General features: G+C 41.3%; 1 protein-coding gene across 1 annotated transcript in view; it reads left to right on the top strand.

Moving 5' to 3' along the window:
• The window catches only part of ANXA7 (annexin A7), a 46,975-nt gene extending 29,278 nt beyond the window's left edge, over positions 1 to 17,697 (top strand). The window contains exons 9-13 of the mRNA XM_063128865.1: positions 1,440 to 1,610; positions 12,951 to 13,121; positions 13,275 to 13,350; positions 14,543 to 14,655; positions 17,365 to 17,697. Of these exons, the coding sequence (XP_062984935.1) occupies positions 1,440 to 1,610; positions 12,951 to 13,121; positions 13,275 to 13,350; positions 14,543 to 14,655; positions 17,365 to 17,487 (654 nt within the window). The 3' untranslated portion in view covers positions 17,488 to 17,697. The remainder of the gene's footprint in view (positions 1 to 1,439; positions 1,611 to 12,950; positions 13,122 to 13,274; positions 13,351 to 14,542; positions 14,656 to 17,364) is intronic.
• The last annotated feature ends 7,829 nt before the right edge of the window (positions 17,698 to 25,526 follow it).

Consider the following 25,526-nt stretch of genomic DNA (forward strand, 5'->3'; position numbering starts at 1 on the left):
CGGTTGGTTCTGCTGGAACACTTGGAGGCTTTCTGTGCCGTAGACTATGATCTTTCCAAGACATCTGTCTGAGATAGGACTGTGAGAAACTTCTACAGTTGCTCTGGTCCTCTTTTGATGTGATTTTAGGAGGTGGTTTTGGGGGTTTCCTGTTTGATGTTGTAACTGTTGGCCTATGGTGTCCCTCAGGGCTCCAACTCATCATCTATGCTATTTAACATGAAACCACTGGGAGAGATTGTCCGGGGTTTGGGGATTCGGTACCACCAGTAAGCCTTTGACAGTGAACTCTATCTCTCCTTTCCATTTAATTCCAAGGAAGTTGTTCTAATTCTAAATCAATGTCTTCTGTTAGTAATGGGCAAATAAACTGAAGCTTAATCCGGACAAGACAGAGGAGCTCTTGGTTAGTCCAAAGGCAGAGCTGGGAAAATAGATTCAACCCATGCTGGATGGAGTTACATTCCCCCTGAAGGCTCAAAGGTTTGGTGTACTTCTGGACTGGGCTCTGATCCTGGATGCCCAGGTCTCAGCAGTGGCCAGGAGTGCATTGGCACAGCTGAGGCTAGTGAGCCTGCTGCGCCCACTCCTAGATCTGGCACAGTCACACATGCCTTAGTTACATCGCGATTGGCAAATTGTTCAGAATCTTCAACTGGTCCAGAATTCTTCTATCTTTGGTCAGCAATAAAGAGTAGCTAGACTGGACAATTTGAGGGGGACTAAAAGCAAAATAAAAATAAGCATAGCTGCAAAAGTGGAACTATATAGAATGGAGCTGGAAAACCTCAGAATTGGAAGTACACACGAGTGTGGAGGGGAACTGAGGAAAATTAGAGGAACTAAAGCCAGCAGAGATGCCTGCAGAAGGACGCCAGTGTACATGAGTAGCTTTGTTGGCTCAAGGGAGGAGTCTGGGGAGCCAAAGGGCAAATCTAGGGAAAGGAAAGAGAGGCACAAACAGATAAGGGAGAAAGAGACACCGAGTATTTTAAGTAGAGCTGGGAAACCTCAAGTTGTTCTTTCCCCACTCTTAAAGTTTAGGAGTTTTGTTCCTCTGAGCACATTCAAGGTGGCTTTTCTCCAGAATATTCATGGGCAACTGCTACCTGTCCCCTCCTTGCACTCTGAAAATTAAGGATTAGACCTTGCAGCGGGGGTGGGTGACCTTTTTTGCCCTGAGGGCCATGCCAGGCGGTGGGGCAGGAGCGCTCTCTCGCGCTCTCTCTCTCTCTCTCTCTCTCTCTCTCTCACACACACACACACACACACACACACACACATACACACACACACATGCATATGGCCCAGGTATGGCTGGACCATAAAATCTGATTTCTCTATTTTCTGATGTAGTAAAACAATTAAGTTTTCCGCACAGCTCTCCTACCTGCCTTTTGCAGAGCGATACAGGCACGCTTTTGTTTCTCTGCTTGCAGGGTGCCGGGACACAGGAAAACGTGCTGATTGAGATTCTCTGCACAAGGACAAACCAGGAGATTCAAGAAATAGTCAGGTGTTACAAGACTGAATTTGGAAGAGACATTGAGCATGATATTCGGGCCGATACGTCAGGACACTTTGAACGGTTACTTGTGTCTATGTGTCAGGTAAGATGAACGGCCACCTTCTGTCGCAATGGACTTATTTTTACAAAGCATGTGATTGTATCCTGAGGCTTTGGTCCAGTTGACGCATCAGGACAGGCCCCTGCTGTTGATTCAGTGGTACGCAGGACCTCCATTGGTTTCTGGCCAGGCGATTCTCTCATGCATGCAAAATTTATGTGAACTTCCACCTCCATATGTCTGCTGTATGCACACCCGAAACAGTTTCTGAAATGGCTGGGTTTTCAAAAACTGGGAACCACTGCGCAGTGTGAACAGGCCCTTTTTCTGTAGCATTTGTCAAAAAGCCAGTTGCAGAACAGTTTCAGAATGTAATAAACTTAATTGGGTTCTGCTCCACCAGCCCACACCTTTTTCTTTTCTTTTTTTGCATCTGGTATCTGCCTGAAGGTCAAAGTGAGAATGAGATAGGATTTTAAATCTCATGTATGAGAACATCTTATCGGAGTTAACTTCAGTGGGTAAACGCGTCCCTATTTGAGAGTCTGGAAAGGCGTGCTCTAACTACCAGTTGTTGAGAGGCAGGGCTCTGTTTCCAATATAGTGGAAACTGCAAACCCAAGAGGTGGTCTGTACAGCACCATGTACATTGATGGCGCTATATAAATAAATAAATAATAATAATAATAATAATGGTCCTCTTACTCGTTCAGCCAATAAGGAAAATGTGGAGATTTTTCCATTCTAGAATTCTAAAAACGTAGAACCATTAAAATGATACGGTGGATTCCTGCATTGAGCAGAGGGTTGGATTTGATGGCATTATAGGCCCCTTCCAACTCTACTGTTCTATAATGCCATTGAATCCAACCCTCTGCTCAATGCAGGAATCCACCTTAAAGCATACCTGAGAGGTGGCTGTCCAGCTGCCTCTTGAATGCCTCTAGTGTGGGAGAGCCCACGACATCCCTAGGTAATTGGTTCCATTTCGTACTGTTCTAGAAGTCAGGAAGTTTTTCCTGATGTCCAGCCGAATCTGGCTTCCTGTAACTTGAGCCCATTATTCCATGTCCTGCACTCTGAGATCATGTCTCCCCTCAGCCTTCTCTTCTCAAGGCTAAACATCCCCAGTTCTTTCAGTTTTTCCTCATACGGCTTTGTTTCTAGACTCCTGATCATCTTCGTTGCCCTCCTTTGAACACGCTCCAGCTTATCAGCATTCTTCTTGAAGTGTAGTGCTCAGAACTGGACACAATACAGTGCTGAATAGAGGGGAACCAGTATCTCATGCAATTTAGAAGCTATACTTCTATTAATAGAGCCAGCGTGATGTAGTGGCTAAAGTGTTGGACTGGGAGTCAGGAGAGCTGGGTTCTAGTTCTCACTCAGCCATGGAAACCCACTGGGTGACTTTGGGCCAGTCACAAATCTCAGCCCAACCTACCTCACAGGATTGTTGTTCTTGTGAGGATAAAATGGAGAGGAGGAGGAGGTAGATTATATATGGTGCTTGGGTTCCTTGGCCGAAAAAGGTGGGATATAAATGCTAATAATAATAATAATAATAATAATAATAATAATAATAATAATAATATAAAGCCCAAAATAGCATTTGCTTTTTTTGCAGCCACATCACACTGTTGGCTCAAATTTAGCTTGTTTTCTACAACAGTTCCAAGATCCTTCTTGCTTGTAGTATTGCTGAGCCAAGCATCTCCCATCTTGTAACTGAGCATTTTGTTTCTTTTTCCTAGGTGTAGAACTTGGCATTTATCCCTATTAAATTTCATTCTGTTGATTCCCACCCAGCACTCCAGCTTATCAAGATGACTTTGATTTTTTTTTCTGTCTTCCTGGGTATTAGCTATCCCACCCAATTTTGTGTCGTCTGCAAATTTGATAAGCATTCCCTGCACCTCCTCATCCAAATCATTAATAAAAATGTTGGAAAGCACTAGGACCAAGACTGAGCCCTGCGGTACCCTGCTCATTACTTCCCCCCAGGTTGAGAAGGTGCCATTGATAAGCACTCTTTCTGTAGTCAACTGTGGATTCACCTGTAGATTCTAGCCCACTTTTAGCTAGTTTGTTAATCAGAGTGTCATGGGCTACTTTGTCAAAAGCTTTGCTGAAGTCAAGATTTATTGTCCACAAGGGAGGTTTACCTGATCAAAAAATAAGATTGGATTAGTCTGACAGGATTTCTTCCTGACAAATCCATGCTGGCTTCTAGTAATCACTGCATTGTTTTCAAGGTGCTTACAGACTGACTTCTTTATAATCTGCTCCAAAATTTTCCCAGGGATGGATGTCAGACTGACTGGTCTGTAGTTCCCAGGTTCCTCCTTTTTGCCCTTTTTGAAGATAGGGACAACATTAGTCCTCCTCCAGTTGTCTGGCACCTCACCCGTCTTCCATGATTTCGCAAAGATAATAGACTAGCTCCTGCTAGCTCCTGTATTATTCTAGGATGCAGCTAGAGATTTGAACTCATTCAAAGAAATTAGGTGTTCCTTGACCATTTGTTTATCAATCTCAAACTGCAATCCTTCCCCTTCAGCTTGTACTTCACTTTGGCCAGCGGGGGGTCACAGACCCACTTTTTAGAGAAGACTGAGCCAAAGTAGGAATTGAGCACTTTGGCCTTTTCTTTGTCATCTGTTATCAATTTGCCAAGCAACTGTACCACCATTTAATTCTTCTGTCTTTTACTATGCACATATCTGAAGAGAGCTTTTTTGTTGCTGTTAGCATTCCTCACTAGCCTCATCTCATTCTCAGCTTTAGCCTTCCTGACGCCATTCCTGCACTTCTGTGCTACCTGTCTGTACTCTTTTTTTAATATTTTATTTATTACTACATAAAATACAAACCAACATAACAATTAACATACCAATTACTAACAAATTACTTGAATATATAACTATTAACATATAATGCTTTATCATAACATAATCCAACATAATTCAACATAATAGCAAGTGCTCCCCCTTCCCTTCAGGATCATTCCTGTTTCCAAAATCTTAACACCTCTTCTGCTGGGGGTTTCCCACTTCCCTTAGAAAACACAAATATTAGGAACTATTTCCAAATTTCCCCAAAATCATTCGTTTTTGCTATACCTCTTCTCACTTTAATGTTACATGTTAATTTATCATTAATTGCAATCTCCCACACTTCTTTATACCACTCTTCAATACAATAATCACCTTGAATCTTCCAGTTCCTAGCTACAATCAGCCTTGCTGCAGTCAGCAAATTCGTTATCAGTTCCTTAATTTCTTTTCTACATTTTAAATCTTCATATAATGAGAGTAATGCAACTCTTGGTGTTTCTTCTATCTTCATTCCAACAATTTCTTCAATCTCAGAAAACACCATCTTCCACAACTTTTGCACATATTTACATTCCCACTACATATGTAAATACGTTCCTTTTCCCCCACAACCTCTCCAACAATTTGCTGAATTTTGCTTATTTATCTGTTAGGTACCACCTCCATATAATTTTATAATAATTCTCTTTTATTCTCACTGACATATTTCTCAACACTCTTTGTCTCCATAGTCCTTCCCAACTCTGCTGTACTATCTGTACCTTCAAATCTGTCTCCCAAACCAATTATCCTGAACTATCCATCAACCCTTTCCCAAGTAATATTCTATATATTTCACTCATTAACCCTTTTGTCACTGTATTTTCTCCCTTATCAATTTCTTTTTTAACAATTAGTTCCTCAAACTTCGACAACTCTCTACAATCTCCATTTTCTCTTACCCAATTTTTAGTCCATTGTTCCAATTGCCAATAATTTAACCAAGTTAATTTTTTATCTTTTAAAACCTCTTCCATCTCCTCTCTTGTATTCATCCCTCTTAACCATTCCCTTAATTTCATTTTATTTTTCTCTATTAAAACTTTACTTAATCTACTCTTTAAATCCTCAGGGAAATTCTTTAACATTATTACCGGTGTTAAAGGGGAGCTGCTCGAAAGCAGCTCCTTTTTATATTTACTCCAGATTTCCCAATGGAACTTTAAAAGCGGATTAGCTATATTTTCAGCCCATTTTCTACCTCCTTCCTTAAAAAATACATTTTCCAAATTCAATTCTATATTACTTGTGGTTTTATCCTCCATCCTACTCCTAAAATTGCTTCTACAACATGTCTTAACCTATTAGCTACATAATATAGGTTAATGTTCGGGAGTCCCAGTCCTCCCTTTTTTTGGCTTAAATACCATTTATTCTTATTTATCCTCGCTTTCTTATCCCCATTACAATAATTATTTTTAATATTCTGCCAACTTTTTAACTCTAATTCTGAGATTTTTATTGGTAGCATCCTAAAAATAAAATTAATCTTTGCTAAGATCCTCATTTTTATTAATGCTATTCTTCCAAACCATGATAGGTTCAATCTTTAATATTTTTCCAATTTTACTAAAATCTCTTTTTTCAAACTATTTAAATTCTCTTTTTCTAAACTCTCCAAATTTTTTGTAATTCTAATTCCCAAATATCTAATCTGTTCTTTAACTCTCATTTCTATTTCTTTTCCTTCCCAATCCTTCTCTTCCTTTTTAGTATAATTAAATAACATCAGCTCTGATTTTGACCAGTTTATTCTTAACCCAGTAATTTCTTCAATTCTTTCAACTGCTGTTTAATTCTTTAATTAAGTATCATCCGCAAACATATTCAGTTTTATTTTTTTAATACTACCTATCCCTTCTATCTCCCCATCTTCTCTTATTGCATTTGCCAATAATTCCATAACCATTACAAACAGGACAGGCGAGAGTGGACATCCTTGTCTTGTCCCTCTGGCTAGTTGTATCTTATCAGTAACTCCATCATTTACTACCACTACGGCTGTATTTTGAGAGTATAGCTGTTCTATTATAGCTTTGAATTTGTTTCCAAATCCCATTTTATTTAAAACCATCTTTAATGCCTGCCAACTCACACAGTCGAAAGCCTTAAAACTATCCAACGCTAAGATTCCCGCTTTAGTCTTTGACTTTTTTATCCCCTGTATTACATTTAAAATTCTTCCCACTAAATTATGCATTTGTCTGCCTGCTACAAATCCACATTGATCTTCCCCTATATATTTAGCCATAAATTTATTTAATTGTTTTGCCAAAATAGTTGAGAAAATTTTTAGCATCTTGATTTATTAACGAGATAGGTCTATATGAATCAGGGACAGTCAAATCCTTATCTGGCTTTGGAATTAAAATTATTAACGAATGCTCCCATGATTCTGGGATCCTCTCTCCTTCCAATATGGCATTATATAGTTTCAATAATTTTGGCACTAAAAACGATTTAAAAACTTTGTAATACTCCAGTCCTAAACCGTCTACCCCAAGTGATTTACCCACTTTCAACTTCTCTATAACCCATTAATTCTTTATGTTTTGTTTCCAATCCCTTCTTTATGTACTTTTCCATATAAACTTCCATCTTCTTCTTCTGAGTATCCTTTTCCTTATATAATTCTTGATAAAATTCCTGAATTTTTTTTATTTTACCCTTCATTGAATGACAATAATCCCCTTGTTTATCTTTCACTATTCCTATCCCATTCTTGGCTTTTTCCTTTTGTGTGAGTCTAGCCAGCATTTTAGAATTTTTATTACTGTTTTCAAAATATTCTCTTTTCATATAAATTAAATTTTTCTGAACTTCTTCTAAATTTTTATTCTCTAATTCTTTTTTCTTTGCTTGTAATTCTATTAGTTTGTTTATTTTTATCTTTCTCCAAATTTTTAATCTCTTCCTCTAACTTTTCCTGCATTGCAGCCTGTTGCCTCTTTAAATTACACATTTCCCTAATACCAATCCCTCTTGTTACAGCCTTCATCGTGTCCCAAACAACTGCCCTTGCCGTTCCTCCCTTTTCATTTATTTCCCAGGTTTCTAACAATTCCTTTTGCATTTTTTCAACCACTTTATTATATTTAAATATCTTTGTATTCAGCTTCCACCTAAACGCTTCTCTATAGTCCTTTCTAACTGTAAAATCTAAACTTACCAATGCATGATCTGTTACTCTGATTACCCCCAGTTCCATTCTACAAACCTTAGTTGCAAACTCCTTAGAGACAAAGATATGATCTATCCTAGAATACGTATGGTGAACTGGAGAGTAGTATGTAAAGCCAGGGTCTGCCTCCTTAAGCAGTCGCCACCCATCAACAAAATCCTTTTCTTTTATTAATTTATTTAATATAGTAATATTCCTCTTTTCAGCACTAGTGGGGTTTGACCTGTCCAATCTATTGTCCATAACCATATTAAAATCTCCAGCCAGAATAACATATCCCTCCTTAAATTCTTCTATTTCTCTAAATAATTCTTTATAGAATTCTCTTTGTCTCTCATTTGGGGCATAAACATTAACCAACGTATATGCTTTACCTTCAATTTGACCCTTTATCAAAAGATATCTACCTTTCCCATCCTTTTTTATATTCTCCAAAGTAAATCTGCTTCTTTTAGAAATCAAAATGGCCACTCCATTTTTTTTAAGTCCCCAATGACTTTTCATAATAGACTGACCATTTCAAACGAATTTCATTTACCTCATCCTTAACTTGGTGCGTTTCCTGCAAAAAAATAATGTCAGATCCTTTTTAGCAATTGCTCAATTCTCCTCCTTTTCACGACTGCCCCCAGACCTTTGACATTGAGCGTTGATATCCTTATGTTTTTATCCATATTCAGTTTTTTTATATTCTTTCCGATCCCTTGTGCTCTGAAACTCAAATTCACATACATAAGAACATAAAACCCCTTTCAAACCCCTCCCACCCAACCATAACTCTCCCCCCCACCTCTTTTCCCCCCACTAAATCCCCGTGAGTCTAACACTCCGGCCATTATTTACCCTTTGGGGGGGGAGATGCACAGCCCTAAACCAGTAAGCCTTCTATTTAAAATTACTTCTATATTATCATCTCATTATCAAAAGTATCACATCTTGGATGATCCAGCTCCTTCTTCCCCTCCAGATGCTTTTTTTGGACCTGCGCATTCAAACCCAAACTTTTCAACAGCTCCTTGCCCTGATTCAAAGAGGTTACTCTTTGTTGCTTTCCACCATGCATAACCCTCAAAAAAACAGGGTAACCCCAGGAATAATTTATTGCATTCTTCTTAAGTATTTCAGTAATTGGTTTGACGCTGCGTCTCCACTTAATTGTTTGCTGACAGAGATCGTTGTAAATTTGAACTGGAATGCCTTGAAATTGCATCAGAGCCAAAGACCTTAATTTCTTCATAATTTGCTCTTTTTTGAAATAATTACCAAATTTCATCAGGATATCTCTTGTTGCACTTCTGGATCTTATTCCTCCCACCCTATGAACCCTATCCACTTCATAATCATTTATTTCCAAATCAGGCATCATTTCTTTAAACCAACGAAGAATTACATTTCTCAAATCTTCTCCTGACTTTTCCACAAAGTTTTTAATCCGAATCGTAGATTGTCGGTTCTGGTCTTCTAATTGAATCAATCTTTTCTCATGGGCGTCAAACTCCAGGTTACATTTAAGTACAAACAGCTCCTGTCGCTTCTCCAATGAAGTTACTTCTGCTTTCAGTGATTTATGCTCTTGTCATTTTGAACAATCCATTCTTTTCCCCGCCTTCTCTGCGTGGTCATCCATTTTTTAAAAAAGAACGTCGTTGTTGCTACATATGAACTCCTTAATTTCATCCATGGTAGCTGGCTGCCTGCCAGATTTTGCCGCCATGTTCGTGTCGCCGTCGGAATCTTCCTCCGAAGACAAAGACAGGTGAACTTATCCGGTTTCTTTTTTGATTTTCTAATATTCGGCATAAGGCATAAATCAACGTTTATTTAATGTTCCGGGCAAGGATCAAACAACTTTCAAATCCTTCAGCATAAAAACAGACTTCTCTCTCACTGCTTCCCGGTGGTTAGATTTATTGCCAATTACTTGAGCAGCACTGATAAGGTGAAATAACAGCCGCTTAATCTCAGTTGTCGATAGAAGAGATCCAAAAATAATACAGTTCAAAGTCTTTCTCACCTCTCCTCTCCACTCCGACAAACTGTTTTACTGCCCTGCCAGGCCATGTTATTTACATCGCTCCGTATACAAGCTATACTAACACAAACATCTCCAGTTCTTTCCCACCATTAGCCGAGAGAGTCATAAACAAGTACGTTACAAATTCTTGCCCATTTAATTGAGATAATTATACTTTCGGCTTCCCAATCCAGGAGCCTAAGAAAAGTTCCTACCGGTGCATTTGGCCATCAGGCTCCGCCCCCCTGTCCTCTTCTTTTTGTAGCCTGGCCTTCCTTCCACTTCCTATATGTATCTTTTTTAATGTTTTCAGGTCATCTCTAAGGTTTTTGTGGAGCCACACTGGTTTCTTCTGTTGTCTTCTATCTTTTTTCCTTGTTGGAATTGTTTGTAATTGTGCTTTTAAAATTACCTGTTTCAAAAACTCCCACCCATCTTGGACTCCTTTTCTCATTAGGGCCACTTGCCATGGGACCTTACTTATCACAGTTGTAAGTTTATTAAAATCTGCTTTCCTGAAATCCAGAGTATGTGTATGGCTACACTCAGCTTTTGGTTGAGTGTACAACATGGTCACTGTGGCATCACCTACCTCAGTGACACCTATTATCCAACCTCTCTTTCGCTGCCACCACCCTATTCTTTATTTTCTATGAGGGAATAATATACTTTTGTGTGTGAGAGTGCAAGTGTATTGTCTACCTGAGATAACGCCAATGACAGAGCAGACGTGGATTTTTTAACAAACTAAGAACAAAGTTTATTCATATAGAAACAGATTTTTAACAACACTTTAAGAATTATTCTACTAAATCTCACTCACTCCTACCCTCACTCAACCCTGACTCCACAAAACCCTGACTGACTCCTCTAACTCTCCTTAACCAACTGCCAAACTCTCCATTTAAATCAACCAACCAATCAGACGACACAATTCACACTGCTCTCCATTCTAACTCCCCTCTCCCGCTTACTTACCATTTCCTGAAAATAAAAGAATTGGCCACAGCAAATCCAAACCTGAACTAAACACTTAAACATACACATAGAAACAATAACAGAAATCATCATTTCATCACAGTCACTTTCCCCCAGAGTTCCCATAACTGCCCCTTTACCCACTAAGACATCCTTATTGGTCAGGATCAAGTCAAAGATAACTGATCCTCTAGTTCCTTCCTCTGCTTTCTTTAGGAGAAAGTTATCACCCACACATGTCAGGAATTTCTTGGAAGGACCGCTTTTGGCAGAATTTGTCTCCCAGCAGATATCGGGGTAATTGAAGTCCCCCGTCACTACTACTTGGATGCCATTTGCCCATTGGAAAAGGACACTTCTGTGCTTAAAAGGAAAAGCAGATATTTGAAATATCTCAGACAAATTTGATCTCATTTTTTGATAAGGTAACCTCCCTTGTGGACCGTGGGAACGCTGCGAACGTCATATATCTTGACTTCAGCAAAGCTTTTGACAAAGTACCACATTACATTCTGATTAACAAACTAGCTAAAAGTGGGCTAGATGGAATAACTATTAGGTGGATTCACAGTTGGCTACTCAAAGAGTACTTATCAATGAAACCTTCTCAAACTGGGGAGAGGCAACGAGTGGGGTACCGCAGGGCTCAGTCCTGGGCCCAGTGCTCTTCAACATTTTTTTTAATGATTTGGACGAGGAGGTACAGGGAACGCTGATCAAATTTGCAGATGACACAAAATTGGGTGGGATAGCTAATACCCTGGAAGACAGAAACAAACTTCAAAGTGATCTTGATAGGCTGGAGTGCTGGGCTGAAAACAACAGAATGAAATTTAATAGGGATAAATGCCAAGTTCTACATTTAGGAAATAGAAACCAAAGGCACAGTTACAAGATGGGGGATACTTGGCTCAGCAATACTACAAATGAGAAGGATCTTGGAATTGTTGTAGATCGCAAGCTGAATATGAGCCAACAGTGCGATATGGCTGCAAGAAAGGCCAATGCTATTTTGGGCTGCATTAATAGAAGTATAGCTTCCAAATCACGTGAGGTACTGGTTCCTCACTATTCAGCCCTGGTTAGGCCTCATCTAGAGTATTGCGTCCAGTTCTGGGCTCCACAATTCAAGAAGGACGCAGACAAGCTGGAGCGTGTTCAGAGGAGGGCAACCAGGATGATCAGGGGGCTGGAAACAAAGCCGTATGAAGAGAGACTGAAAGAACTGGGCATGTTTAGCCTGGAGAAGAGAAGATGGAGGGGAGACATGAGAGCACTCTTCAAATACTTAAAAGCTTGTCACACAGAGGAGGGCCAGGATCTCTTCTCGATCCTCCCAGAGTGCAGGACACGGAATAACGGGCTCAAGTTAAAGGAAGCCAGATTCCAGCTGGACATCAGGAAAAACTTCCTGACTGTTAGAGCAGTGCGACAATGGAATCAGTTACCTAGGGAGGCTGTGGGCTCTCCCACACTAGAGGCCTTCGAGAGGCAGCTGGACAACCATCTGTCAGGGATGCTTTAGGGTGGATTCCTGCATTGAGCAGGGGGTTGGACTCGATGGCCTTGTAGGCCCCTTTCAACTCTGCTATTCTATGATTCTATGAAATGAATGCTATGAAATTATTTTTCCTCCAACCAGTGGCAATTGTCTTGCTGCCTGTAGTGTCCTCTGTTTGTCAGTGGCGTGGCTGTTTGCTCAGCTGATCTTCCTCTTTGAACCAAACTCAGCAACTCTATGTTCCTCCCCAACTGGGCAAGGTGGCCAGGATGACACAACCTCTCCCCAATCTGCTGGTCTTGCTGTTGGCTCTGCTTCTCCTCCTCCTTATTACACGTGTGGTGCTCCTGTTCAGGGCTCCAGCAAGACGTAGACTGCTGCTTAGGGCTTGTACAGGCAGATGAGAGGAGATTTCAGGGAGTGAGGATTATTGACTTAATTCATTGCGCAAGTTTATATATCTCTAATAATAACTGAACAAGGATCTTGTAAAGTGTAAACGGAGGTCAGATGTTTAATTCTTTGATTTAATTTGCTGTACCTAAGCAAAAGTGGGTGAGGAGGAACTGCTGCCTAGGTTCAGGAATCCCTGGGAGGGATGTACGGACTGCATTCAGTTGCATACAGCGACTTCCCTGTTCAGCTCCTTACACACATGAGGAAGTTTCAGATCACAGTGAATGGCAAGAAATCAGATACTAGCTTTACAGAGAAATCGGTATCCCCATATTCTTTACAGTTCACTTGTAAATGACTGAAGGCAATCTCAGAGTTTGTACAATGTCTCTACTGTACAATGTTAGTAATACATATCTTTTTTCCCCCCTTTCAGGGTAATCGGGATGAGAATCAAACTGTAGATTACCAAAAAGCTCAACAGGACGCTCAACGCCTTTACCAAGCTGGTGAAGGGAAACTGGGTACAGATGAGTCCTGCTTCAATATGATCCTGGCATGTAGAAGCTTTCCCCAGCTGAAAGCCACAGTGGAAGCCTACTCTCAGGTAGACCTAGGAACTGGAAAAGCGGGTGTGGGTGTGGGTGGGAGAAATATTTCTGTTGACCACAAGTAAATGTTGGCTGAACCTTTGGGCTGCACTTGGCTTCAGTCAGTTCTTTGGCAAAATATTGAACATTTTCTGTACGTCTTTTTGCAGATTGCTAACCGTGATTTATTAAGCAGCATTGGCCGGGAGTTTTCAGGAAATGTAGAACGCGGCTTGAAGGCTATCTGTAAGAAACTTTTCCTGCATTTGACTGTTCAAAGAATAGCTAATTCAATTTCCAAGTTGCAGAAGAAAATGTCCCATGCTCAGAAGCTGGAGCTCGAGTGCCATCGCATTCTAGATCATCAGTCGGAAGTCTTAAAAATAAGAGGCCACCTGCAAATGTGTTTAATTTGCATGCTTAACACAGAGCACAGAACACAGAATTAATTTACCTGTGCAGTTCTCCTTCAAGTTATTTCTGGGGCAGTGGTTCAATATTCAAAAGATATGAACCTGCCAAAATAATCTAGGAAAAAAGAAAAACCAGTGTGGCTTGCAGACCATTGCTCAGTAAACGAGTGGAATCCACAAGCAAGCTAAATGCTCAGTTCTCCCTACTTGTTGCCTCCCAGTGATCCAGATAATGGGGCATAAATAGACCCGATGCCCCACCCATTCAAGGATGGAAAATATTGCCTGAATGTAGCACTGCGGGACACTGAAACATCTTTATGACCATGTTTAGATGACCTGCTAAGACACTGTGATTAAGCACTTTGAGCTAAACATTATGGTTTAGCATATCATATGAACTATTCCTAACCATGGTGGCTGCATCACCACGGTTAAAACAGGCTCACTAACCATTTGCTGTAGAACAGTTAGCGGCCTAACCATGGGGTCGTGTGTTCTGAACAGGCCCTCTGTCAAATGCTGCCTCCACAGCAACAAAAACAGTGATCTGATAATGTTTGGTGAAAATGTGGAGGAACGACTAGCCAGTGCTGAGGCTGCAGGAAGCCTCACCTGCTTAGATCTTCTTTAAGAATATAACTCTGGCTTCCAGAACCACAACTCAAGGACCTATTGGTTGGTGACATTGCTGCAACTTTAAAATATAGTTTTTTAATCCCAGTCTTCAACTAAACTACATTCCCTGTCCTCTGCTGTACCAGAGTTTCCTGCCCTTATCTGTATGACCCTCCTTAAAATAGATGGTACTAATGGTGCTACAGCCATCTTCAGGAGTGACCAAGGGCGGGGGGGGCGGGGTGGTGGCTGAGTACAGATCTAAATAGATGTAAATATTGGAGGAAAAAACAAGTTGAGGAAAATGCCATTTGGAATAAAGCTGTGTCTGAAAAGATTCTGGCCTGCTGCTAGAATCCAGCAGCTGTGAGTTGACAGTGCCAACTTTGAAATGCTCTTTCTTGCAGTGCAATGTGCTCTGAATCGCCCAGCCTTTTTTGCAGAGAGACTTTATCATGCCATGAAAGGAGCTGGCACAGATGACTCTGCCCTGGTTAGAATTGTAGTCACCCGCAGCGAGGTAAGAATTTGTGTCTAAGATATATTTAAAGGCCTAATGATTGTTCTATTTTTGTTGATTACACCACTTTTCTGTTCTTCCGTGATGGTGAAATAGTTTCTCCATTAAGCAGCTAGCTTGGTTTTGTGTACTTGCCTTCCAGCATCACTATGTAAATACACGACTCTTGTGTACGTACAAAATGCAGTCATAATAAATGGGTAGTAGATGCAGTAATGTCAGGGAACCCTATTGACAAACTGGTAGTTGTATGTTTTCTCCAGCTAGAAGCAGCCTCTTTAGTAAGCTCATATGATGCAAGTAGGACATTCTATAAAGTCAACGCCATTGATTGCAGCTACCTGCTGCCATTGTGCAGTAGCCTGACAAGATTTAAAAAGAGGAGAAAAAGGAGAGCTATTTCTGCCGTCTGCTGCTACCAGAGTTAGGCTTCTTTCTCTTTAAAAGTTGCAATGTTGCGCAGTTCCTGACAGTAACAGTTTTCCTCACCTGTGTATTCATGATGGGTTCATTATCAAGAGGCAGCTGGACAACCATCTGTCAGGGATGCTTTAGGGTGGATTCCTGCATTGAGCAGGGGGTTGGACTCGATGGCCTTATTTAGGCCCCTTCCAACTCTGCTATTCTATGATTCTATGATTCTATGATCACAGTTTCTTCTTTCCTTGGACAATTTCCTGATAGGAAATAGGGCCAGCAGGAAGGCAGTAATTAGGAGCGTAGAGACGTAGAAAGCTGTAGTTGCCATGACTGCTTGTAGCAATGCAGTCCATTCTGGACTTCTAAAATATCCATAGGAATGCTAGTGGCCCACATACCTCTCCTTCAAAATTAGATCGCACCTTTATGCTTTAGCTCCATGGAGAGCGTCATGCTCAACCTTTTTGTTATCCACAACTCTCTCCTGAAGAATGGTTGACAGATCACCAAGGTTTGAGTAACAAGGCAAGGTCTGGAGATGAAGCCATAGTCAATTGAGTTATAAATCCATCGCTGTGATTCTGTGACGGTCTCACTCTGTTCCTCTTCTCTTCCCCCACATTTTCCAAGTGGCCAGTTAAGGAACACCAAATTAGTTGGCTCATGTTTAGCACTTTGCTAAAGCCCACATGCATGAGACACGAGGCGGCATCATCAATTTCACTGACACCAGTCTGGTTGAGATTAACGGGAGGCATGCCTGGAGGAAGGCTTGCAGAGAAACATCCCCATCCTGTCCGGTATGAGCAGACATCCATCATGGGTTAACTCTTTTCACTGCCCAGGACAGGCAAGGAACATGTGACTAAACTTTTTGCCTCACCCCAACCCTCTACCCAGGGCTTTTATTATTTTACACCTCTTACCAGTTTCTCTGTTGAGCTACTGAGAATTGACTCACTACGTTTTCTCTCTGTCAAAGAGATATTCCTCATAGCTGCAACGTTAGTCTCAGAACCAGCTGCACTCTCTCTGCAGGATCACTTCTGTTCATTCAACAAGGATCTCCGTCACTCTTTGGCAAACCCTTCCTTTGTTCCCCAAATTAGCACAGTTTTCCCCAGAGCACAAAAAGTGGTTCTCCGTTCCTTCTGTCGTAATCCTCCTTATCCCTGTGAGTGGGACTGGCACATCCCGGATGCTGGGAGAGCCAGCAGAAAACCCACAACCCTACCCTAAAATAACTGATGAACCTTGAAGTTCCAATTCCCTGTTTGTTTGTTTGTTTGTTTGTTTGTTTCCATCCTGCTGTATTAGGAAAGAAGCCCTCCTGTGTATTTGTGACCTATGGGATTAAAAAGAAAACAAAATAAAATACCTAAACCTGCACATACCACATCACACTCCACCAAGACTGTGGCTGCCTTAGCAGTTTTTCTCTACTCTAGCTCCTTTAGTGGAGACCTGCGGGGCAGCTACTTAGTTGTCAAATCACACATTTCTCAGGCACTATAAACTAAACAAATATGCTTTGGTTGAACCAAACTTAAGTTCTACCTGAAACTGAGGTTCAGCCTGCTTTGGGGCCCACCCTATGGGAATAGTAGTTATTCTTGTCTCCTTGGCCAGATCGGAATGGAAAGTTGCGTACTTACTGTGATGTTCCATTCCAATTCAGTACACAGAAGACATCTGTACTGAACCCTGTGGTAGGTTGAGCAATCTCATTAATTATGTTTTTCCAAAGGGAGTGTGCCAATCCCTAAGAGATGAGTTTTTGTTCTGTCTCTTCAGTTGTCTCTACATTTTCTTTGTTTTCTGACTCCTCTACTCTGGGCCCATTCAGAAGACACTTTAAACCATGGCTTTAACCATGGTGGTTAAGCCAGAAAGCCAGGCTGTGTTCAGAAGACACCTTAAACCATGGCCTTTGCTTTATTCACCAGGATTAAAGCCGTGTTTTAAGGTGTCTTCTGAACACAGCCTGGCTTTCTGGCTTAACCATCATGGTTAAAGCCATGGTTTAAGGGGTCTTCTGAACAGGGCCTCTGTCTAAAAGCTCAGCTAGAAAAGAACTGTTTGGGAGGAGCCACGTAGGCCAGGTCTGAGGCAAAAAGCCCGGTCACATGTTCCTTGCTTGTCCTGGACAGTGGGAGGAGTTAACCCATGATGGATGTCTCCTGCGCACCAAATCAGAACGGAACTTCACGGGGGGTGCCCAGCTTTCCATTCTATGAAGCGTTAGGTTATGTTCTGTATGATAACTTTGCTTTGTTTCTTTTGGCACAGATTGATCTTGTACAAATCAAACAGATGTTTGTTCAGATGTTCCAGAAGACTTTGGGCACAATGATATCAAGTGACACAAGTGGAGACTACAGGCGCTTGCTTGTAGCCATTGTTGGTCAATAAAGAGCCCTGTCAGACAAAGAAAATGGAACAAGAGCTGCTTAGGCGAAGAGCCCAACTATCACTGCATTATAAGAGTATGTTATCCTAGACAATGCAAATAAGTATGCTTTGGTTGATTGGAAGGGCTTTTGTTTTGCACAAATAATTGCCTTAATTTAGCACATCATGTACTTTACAATGTAAATTAAGACACGTGCTGTCTGAGTTGTCGTGAAGTGTCTGCGTTTCTTCTGTTATCAGGACTACACTCAAAAACATGTTAGTATAAGCCACATCTCTTATTTAGAAACATTAACAATGCAATAATATACATGTCTACTCAAAAGTAAATCATATTGAGTTCAATTAGGCTTTCTCTCAGGAAACGGGATATAGACTTACAGTCTATTTAGACTTACGGGATATAGACTTACAGAAGTGATTTCACTTGCGTGTTTGAGATAGCCCCAAGGATAAGGTTATATAATGGGGCTATCTCAAACATGCAAGTGAAATCACTTCTGAGTAGAAAATTCATATCCTAATAGTGAGCTCATTCTTCAAGTCTCAGCCTTTATGTAGCCAAAACAACAACTTCCATGCACAAAAAGGAGGGTGCAGCACACTTGAGGGAACTCCAAGGCTTGCAGAATAACATAAAAAGCTAAATGGAAAAAAAGCTCAAGGGCTAAAAACGGAGGGAGATGGGGACTCTGAAGCAGCTCAGTGGGGCCACAGAGTGCTGATTGTCTGTTGAGGAAAAACAGGAAACTGCATGGAATGGAGCATCCTGGGAAAGGCAGGGCTGGATGGCTGGAACCCAGAACAGGAGTTATTTATTTGTTACATTTATATCCTGCCATTTCCTGCAAAGAACTTGAGGTGGTGTACATGATCTGCTCTTTTTAAAACCTTCACAATGACCCCGTGAGGTCAGTTAGGCTGAGTCAGTGAGTAGACCAAAGTCACCCAGTGAGCTTCATGACTTCAAAGCACGTCTTCCCAATCTCAGAATATGGACCTCCAGAGGTTGTTGGACTGCAACTCCCATCATACCTCAAATGTGGCTATGCTTGCTAAGGCTGCTGAGAGTTTATTATTTATGTATTTATTACATTTATATACCACCCCACAGCTGAAGCTCTCTGGGCGGTTTACAACAATTAAAAATGGTAAATAGTTGCAGTCCAATAACCTCTGGAGGGCCGTATATCTGCCGCCACTGTCGTACTGCAAAAGTTTGTTGCAGTTCCCACTTGTTATGTGTTTAAAAAGAACTTCGAAAACTAGAAGTGTGCATCATAAAACTTTCAGCTTTCTAAGTATATAAATGCCAGCTACCTATAAAATGGAACAACATCTTGAGCATGTGCCCTCCACATGTATTGTAATGGCAGCTAAATCAAAGTGGAGCGGCTAAAGGAACTTGAGGAAAATCTATGAGAACGCAAGAACTTCAAAGCAAAGCAAAACAGGTATTGGAGTTAAAACACTTGCTGCTTTAAGGATGTAGGGTGATAACTGTCTCTAAAAGCATAAATAGAAGTAAGTTAAGCTGGCTACTTTATAAAATCTCATGTTGACTCTTTAATGCAATGGTATTCCAGGAAAACCTGGATCTTCAATTATAAGATCATTACTGTTCTCCTGAAAAGCAGCCTACAGATTAATCTGCTTTATCCCGAGTCAGATTATTTGTGTGCCCTGACTGGCATTGTCTCTCTGGAGCCTTCAACTGAGGCCTCTCCCAGCCCTGCTTCTTGAGAGCGTTCTGAGCATGGAGCTCGTACCTCCTGTCTGCGAAGCCTGTACTCTGCCCAGTACATGCACACTCTTTTCCCAGCAATCCACAACTACTGGGACATATTGGGTATGTTGTAAGGGGCACTACCACTTTACATGGGGGACAGTCAGGAAATAATAATCAGAAGGGCTGCTCTTTTGACTGTGACATCTGCTTTAGGGCACTATGTGTAACAAAAGCTGTAATGAATTACTCTGGCTACTTCACAGATTTCAGACAATGGGGGAAAACTAGTATAATCTGTACTTTGGCATAGCCTTAGCAAAACATGTCTTTTGGGACTGCACGCAGGAATGACCTGGGAAATAAAATATCTGCTCTCAGTCATTTCAAGTATGAAACTAGTGCCAAACTTCACTTTTCTTAGTAGAGAGAGAGAGAGAGAATTTTTTTTACAAAAGTTCCTAAATCATTTCAGGATAAAAGTATAAGGCCCTTCTGATGGTAAGGGAATGGGTGGTGTTATCCTCATGCAGATGGAAAGTAGAGAGGATATAGGATGGAATCAGTCATTGAGGGGAAAATGTTGTTCAACTAAATATCTTAAGGCTGCATTCCTTTACTCACTCGCTTGGGACATAAGCCCCATTGAACAAAATGGAACTTATGAGTAAGCATCATGTTCACCAGGTCAAAAGAGCCCACACAGACTTCTCATTGGTGTTGCCACTGGAACCACCATTTTAAATTAGAGCGGTTCAAATTGTTATCTCCAAAGATATTTTTTCCAAAGGTTTGTATAGGACTACAGTAGGCCCTATTGGGGGACAATGGTGTAGGTCATAGAACAATATCATTGATTAAAAATTGACTATTTGGAAGGGGAAATGCAGCAGCCAGGTGTTTGAACAAGCCCAGTAAAGGAGTAGAATAGGACATCTATTCTAGGGGCTGACATGGTGTCTGGGAGTTGAGCCTCCTAAAGCGTGTCCCTGCATTGCAGATACCTGTCCATTGCCTTGTCTAGTGTGTATAACGGACAAGTGTAAAAACAGGGACATAGAAATGCAAAAGTAGATCTAGGGCAAACACTTTATGAGAGAGATTCAACAGTGTCAAAAGCAAGACCAGGGAGGCACTTTTAATCTTCTATTTAGTGGGCACATGCATATGTACACATACATGTACAATAGGCAGTGGTGGCTGGTGGCCACTGTGATTTGTGGGGTCAGGGTAGTGCTAAGGGATGATGAGAGGATTCCCCACACACTCCCAGGCAGAGTTGGCATATAGTATTTACTCACCAAGCACTGCTGCTGCTTGGTGAGCCAGTGTGGTGTAGCGGCTAAAGTGTCAGAGATCCGGATTCTAGTCCCCACATTATTATTATTATTATTATTATTATTATTATTATTATTATTATTATTATTATTATTATTGGAAACCCACTGGGTGACTTTGGGCCTGTCACGGACTCGCAGCCCAACCTACCTCACAGGGTTGTTGTGAGGAGAGGAGGAGGAGGAGGATTATGTATGCCACCTTGGGTTCCTTGGAGGAAAAAAGGCAGGATATAAATGCAATAATAAATAAAATAAACAGGAAAGGCCAGAGAGAAGCCGCTACCTCTGCCACCTCACCCTCCCTCTTGACGGAGAGTACAGAGTGACACCGCAATGGAAGGAGGGGAGAATGGAGCTGTGGCAGATGGATGCCCTCATTGGTACCCTTCCGGCACATCCCTTTGGGAAGGATCTGGGTCAGATCCAATCGGCTGCCTGGCCCAGAAAGGCTGTTCCTTAAACAATAACCCACAGTTTCTGACGAGAAAACTCAAGAAGGGAGCCCCGTTCCTGTTGCATGTGCAGTTGGCAGAATGCTGCTGCTGCTAGACCAAGAGTTGCAGCCCAGCAGCTGCCAGCCGGGACCAGAGATGGCCAAGGTCTGGGGTTCTGTTTTGTGGGTTTTTTTTAAAAAAAACTTAGCGGTGGGAGGCACCAAACACGCTGCCCTCTGATTTGCATCATCCTTGGGGCAGGATACACCAAAAGTGAATGTATCTGTTCCAGTGATAAGAGACTCCGGAGGCTTTGGGGGCGGGGGGAATAGCACCAAAGCAACAGGCTTCCACTCACCAGTACGTCATATGAACGAAGAAAAACATTGAGAAATGGGTGGAGGTGGGGACAGTAAAAATGAAGGTGTCCAGCCCTAGCAGTCAATAAAATGAAGGGCTAAAGCATCCTCAAACATAAAACAGAACGCTGCTATTTTTGTCAGAAAAAAATCTATAGTAAACAGCAGATCCTCTATTGTTGCTAGAAGCAGCAAGGGCACAAAGCCGGGGTAGGGTCCATGGGCACATAAGGACACACTCTTGGTGACTGTACCATTTCCATCAAAAACTGTATGCTCAAAGATTCTTCGCTGAGGTGGAATTGTGTACAGTCCTAACTAAAACTGCACAGAAGCTAGGCTATACTTCTACATTACTCTTAATAAAAAATTAAAACAGACTGGTTTAATGGACACCTACTTTATAAATGCACTTTTCAAATTTATAATTGCCCTTGCTTATCAATGAAGACAACTAAATAGCTCTTAAGTTTGCACTATTGCCATGGTCAACCTTACTGGTTTTCCTTTGGGAGAAACATAATTTTCAAAGTCAATATTTCCATGTACCGATTTCAAGTACTGAGTAAGGGGGAAATAATAAGCGCAGCAGTTACTGCTACAATAGACACATTACAAGGGTATTGTGGCATTTCTCTCCTTGGCTACTATGGAAGAAGGGGGCACCCTGGGTGAGTGTTGGTGGGATTTTGCACACTGACTATAAGGCATGAAATTGCAAATTGCCCAGAAAACATCTTCTTCATTAGATAGCAGTTGTTATTGATTTAATTACATTTTTATACCACCCCATAGCCAAAGCTGTCTGGGCAGTTTACAAAATATTAAAACATTAAAAATTATAAACAAAATTTTAAACCATAGAAACATACAGCACACAGTATACACAAAGGCAACATACAGCTAAAAGTTCCTGTCAACAGGACCATTCACTCAGAAAAAAAGGTATGTACATAGTGTTATATCCTGCTTGGTGTAGATGTGTCATGGGTCCCAGCGGTTGTCGGTGCACTTCGGTACCGCTGTACAGCGGTAGTGTAGCTCCTGCGGTGCAGTTGAATACCTCTGTAGAGCAGTGGTGTGGCTCCTGCCTTTTATGTGCCGCTTTCATGGTGGATAACCCTGCTTGGTGTAGCTGAGCACACAGTATAACAAAAGCTTCAACGTACAGCAAAAGCTACAGAAGTAGGAATGAGTGAAGTTAATTTCAGATACATTGAATGTCTCACTTATACTTTATTCCAGTGATCTTAACATTAAGATGTTATGTAGAACAGGTTTGTCTTAATTGTGTGCTGTGAAATCAGACCTGTGACCAAGGCCATGTTTGGGTGGGCATGCCCCTTTGGGGGCTGGACATGCTGGTGGGCACGCCCCCTTGGGGGATGGACATGTTTGTGGGCATGTCCCCTTGGTGGCTGGACATGTTGGTGGGCACACCCCCATGGGGCGGCCATGTTGTCCTCCTTTTTGGTTTCCAAAATATGGTCACCCTAAGCAACCCTAACTTCATGGAACCTCCATTGAGTAGGGGGTTGGACTCGATGGCCTTGTAGGCCCCTTCCAACTCTGCTATTCTATGATTCTATGACAGACACAGGCATCGGCTGCTGGTAGGAAGGACGCCTGTTTGGCTCTTCCAGCTTCGTAACTGAATGCTGTTCCAAGAGATCTCCTTCGGTGGCAATATGGAGAAACACTTTCCAATCGCCACCATTTTGTGATAGCACTGATTAATGCCACTGCATGGAAAGAGGTTTTTTTTAAAAGCACGTTAAAACAATTAACATTATTTAATATTATACATAATTTAACATTATAAACCTACCTAATCCTTGAAGTCAGCTTAAGAGGTCCTTCTCTGTGTGCTCCCACCAAGAGCTGCTCGGGGCCGGGGGATGTGGTGGGAGTTTGGGAATGAACCTTTTCTACCCTACCCCCTTCTTTTATCTCAAGTCAGCGTGCCGTGTGTTGACACTGTCATGTTCTCAGTGCCAGGCAAAGATGAACTTGTTTTCTCAGGCATATAGACGTTAGTTATGTCTTCATAGAATCATAGAATAGCAGAGTTGGAAGGGCCCTACAAGGCCATCGAGTCCAACCCCCTGCTCAATGCAGGAATCCACCCTAAAGCATCCCTGACAGATGGTTGTCCAGCTGCCTCTTGAATGTCTCTAGTGTGGGAGAGCCCACAACCTCCCTAGGTAACTGATTCCATTGTCATACCGCTCTAACAGTCAGGAAGTTTTTCCTGATGTCCAGCTGGAATCTGGCTTCCTTTAACTTGAGCCCGTTATTCCGTGTCCTGCACTCTGGGAGGATCGAGAAGAGATCCTGGCCCTCCTCTGTGTGACAACCTTTTAAGTATTTGAAGAGTGCTATCATGTCTCCCCTCAATCTTCTCTTCTCCAGGCTAAACATGCCCAGTTCTTTCAGTCTCTCTTCATAGGGTTGTTTTGGTGGTATTCATTCTAGGCTGTGAGGGGCAGGTGGCGGGGGGAGATATTCTGCATGGTTGTATCGTTTTCAGGTTGTATCATTTTTAGATTATGTTTTTATGGCGTTTATTTCGATTTCTATTACTATGCTGATTATGGTTTATATTGATTATGGACTTTTCCTGTTATATTAATCATGGATTTCTGCACTGTGCAAGTCGCTTTGAGACTGCTTTCTGCAGTGGCAAGAAATGCATAAATTTAATAAATAACAATAACAAAGATACTGTAGCATTTAGGTGTTATAGCCCTCCTTTATTAAAAATATAGCTGGAAAAGTATGTTAGCACTAATTAAAAATAAATGAATGTGTCATAAAATGGCAGACACTGCGGTTGCCCCGGAGACCTCTGGTTTTCCAGAGGTTTCCAGATTCCTGGTGAATCTGGTCACCCTATCTATGTTGCAATACTGAATTACAGCTACCACAATCTGACACAACTAACTTTGAGTGGAAAATTATTCAGGATATGTTGCCTACTGTGGCTGACTGAAATTTTGCATCCTGTACACCCAACATATATGGAAGATATTGCTTATGCTAGATCAAGAGCTGCTATCAGTCATCCATGGGCGAATGAGCACAAACAATTTCAATGTGTCTCCCGCCCCCCACTCATACTTTGCCATTCTGCTTATCACATGATATTACAGAGTGTTAAAAAAAACCTAATAAAGAAACAATGCCAATTAGAAGCACTGACTAATGAAACAATACCAGATGTAGATAAATAACATTGTGAGTTTATATCACAGCTGCATCTTGGCACATCAAGGATCAAAATAATTCAGCAAAATGGTTAACAAGATATCATGAAGAGCTAAGATTCAAATGGCTGCTGAAACACCTAAGTGTAACAACACAAACATAATGACAGTAATACCACTACTATTACTAATATAACAATAATTTATTTTATTATACGTTTTTATGGCCATGTACACTGCTCAGAGTATCCATGAAAAGAGTGGGCTATAAATAAAAACAAAATTATTATTACTACATTTATTAGCCCGTGGCTTCCCTCTCTCCTGGGGGGATGAAGCAAAAGAGCTATGTGGCCACCTGGCCCAGGTGGATTGTCCTTCTCACCAAGCTTTGTCTTCTCTGTGTAACAAGGCATGGACCATTCTCAACCTGAAACCAGGTATTTCAAATTTTATTAAGGCAACCCAGCATGGGTTTTAGCCAGATACAAGAATCATGATATAAAAACATTACATTACAGCATTGTATTAAACATCAAATATTGAACTTTTACATATGAAACATCATGTATAGTGCAGGGATTTTTACCAGCAATCTTAGTTATCAGGGGACACCAAGTCTTTCCTAATTTTTGCCGCTTTCACTGCAAAGCAAGCCAGGTTTAACAAGATGGATTTCGCAGTGTTTGTAAATAAGTAGCCAATTTTATCCAGATCTGTATAATGAGTAATTGAAGCCAGAAATCTCGCTAGATGTTTATCCCTAGGGGTGTTGTATAATTTACAGTATAGAACATAATGAACTGTATCCTCTACTGCTTGGTCACCACAAATACATAAACGTTGTTCTCTGGGGATGTTTTTGAATCTCCCCTCTCTAAAGTTGGATGGCATTGTCTGGAATCGCAGGCTAGTAAGCGCCTTGCGAAGGCCAGGGGTGGTAATTTCTGTCAGATATTTTTCTTCCCTATGGG

This window comes from Elgaria multicarinata, chromosome 6 (genome assembly GCF_023053635.1).
Source record: "Elgaria multicarinata webbii isolate HBS135686 ecotype San Diego chromosome 6, rElgMul1.1.pri, whole genome shotgun sequence".
In the NCBI taxonomy this organism is placed as follows: domain Eukaryota; kingdom Metazoa; phylum Chordata; class Lepidosauria; order Squamata; family Anguidae; genus Elgaria; species Elgaria multicarinata.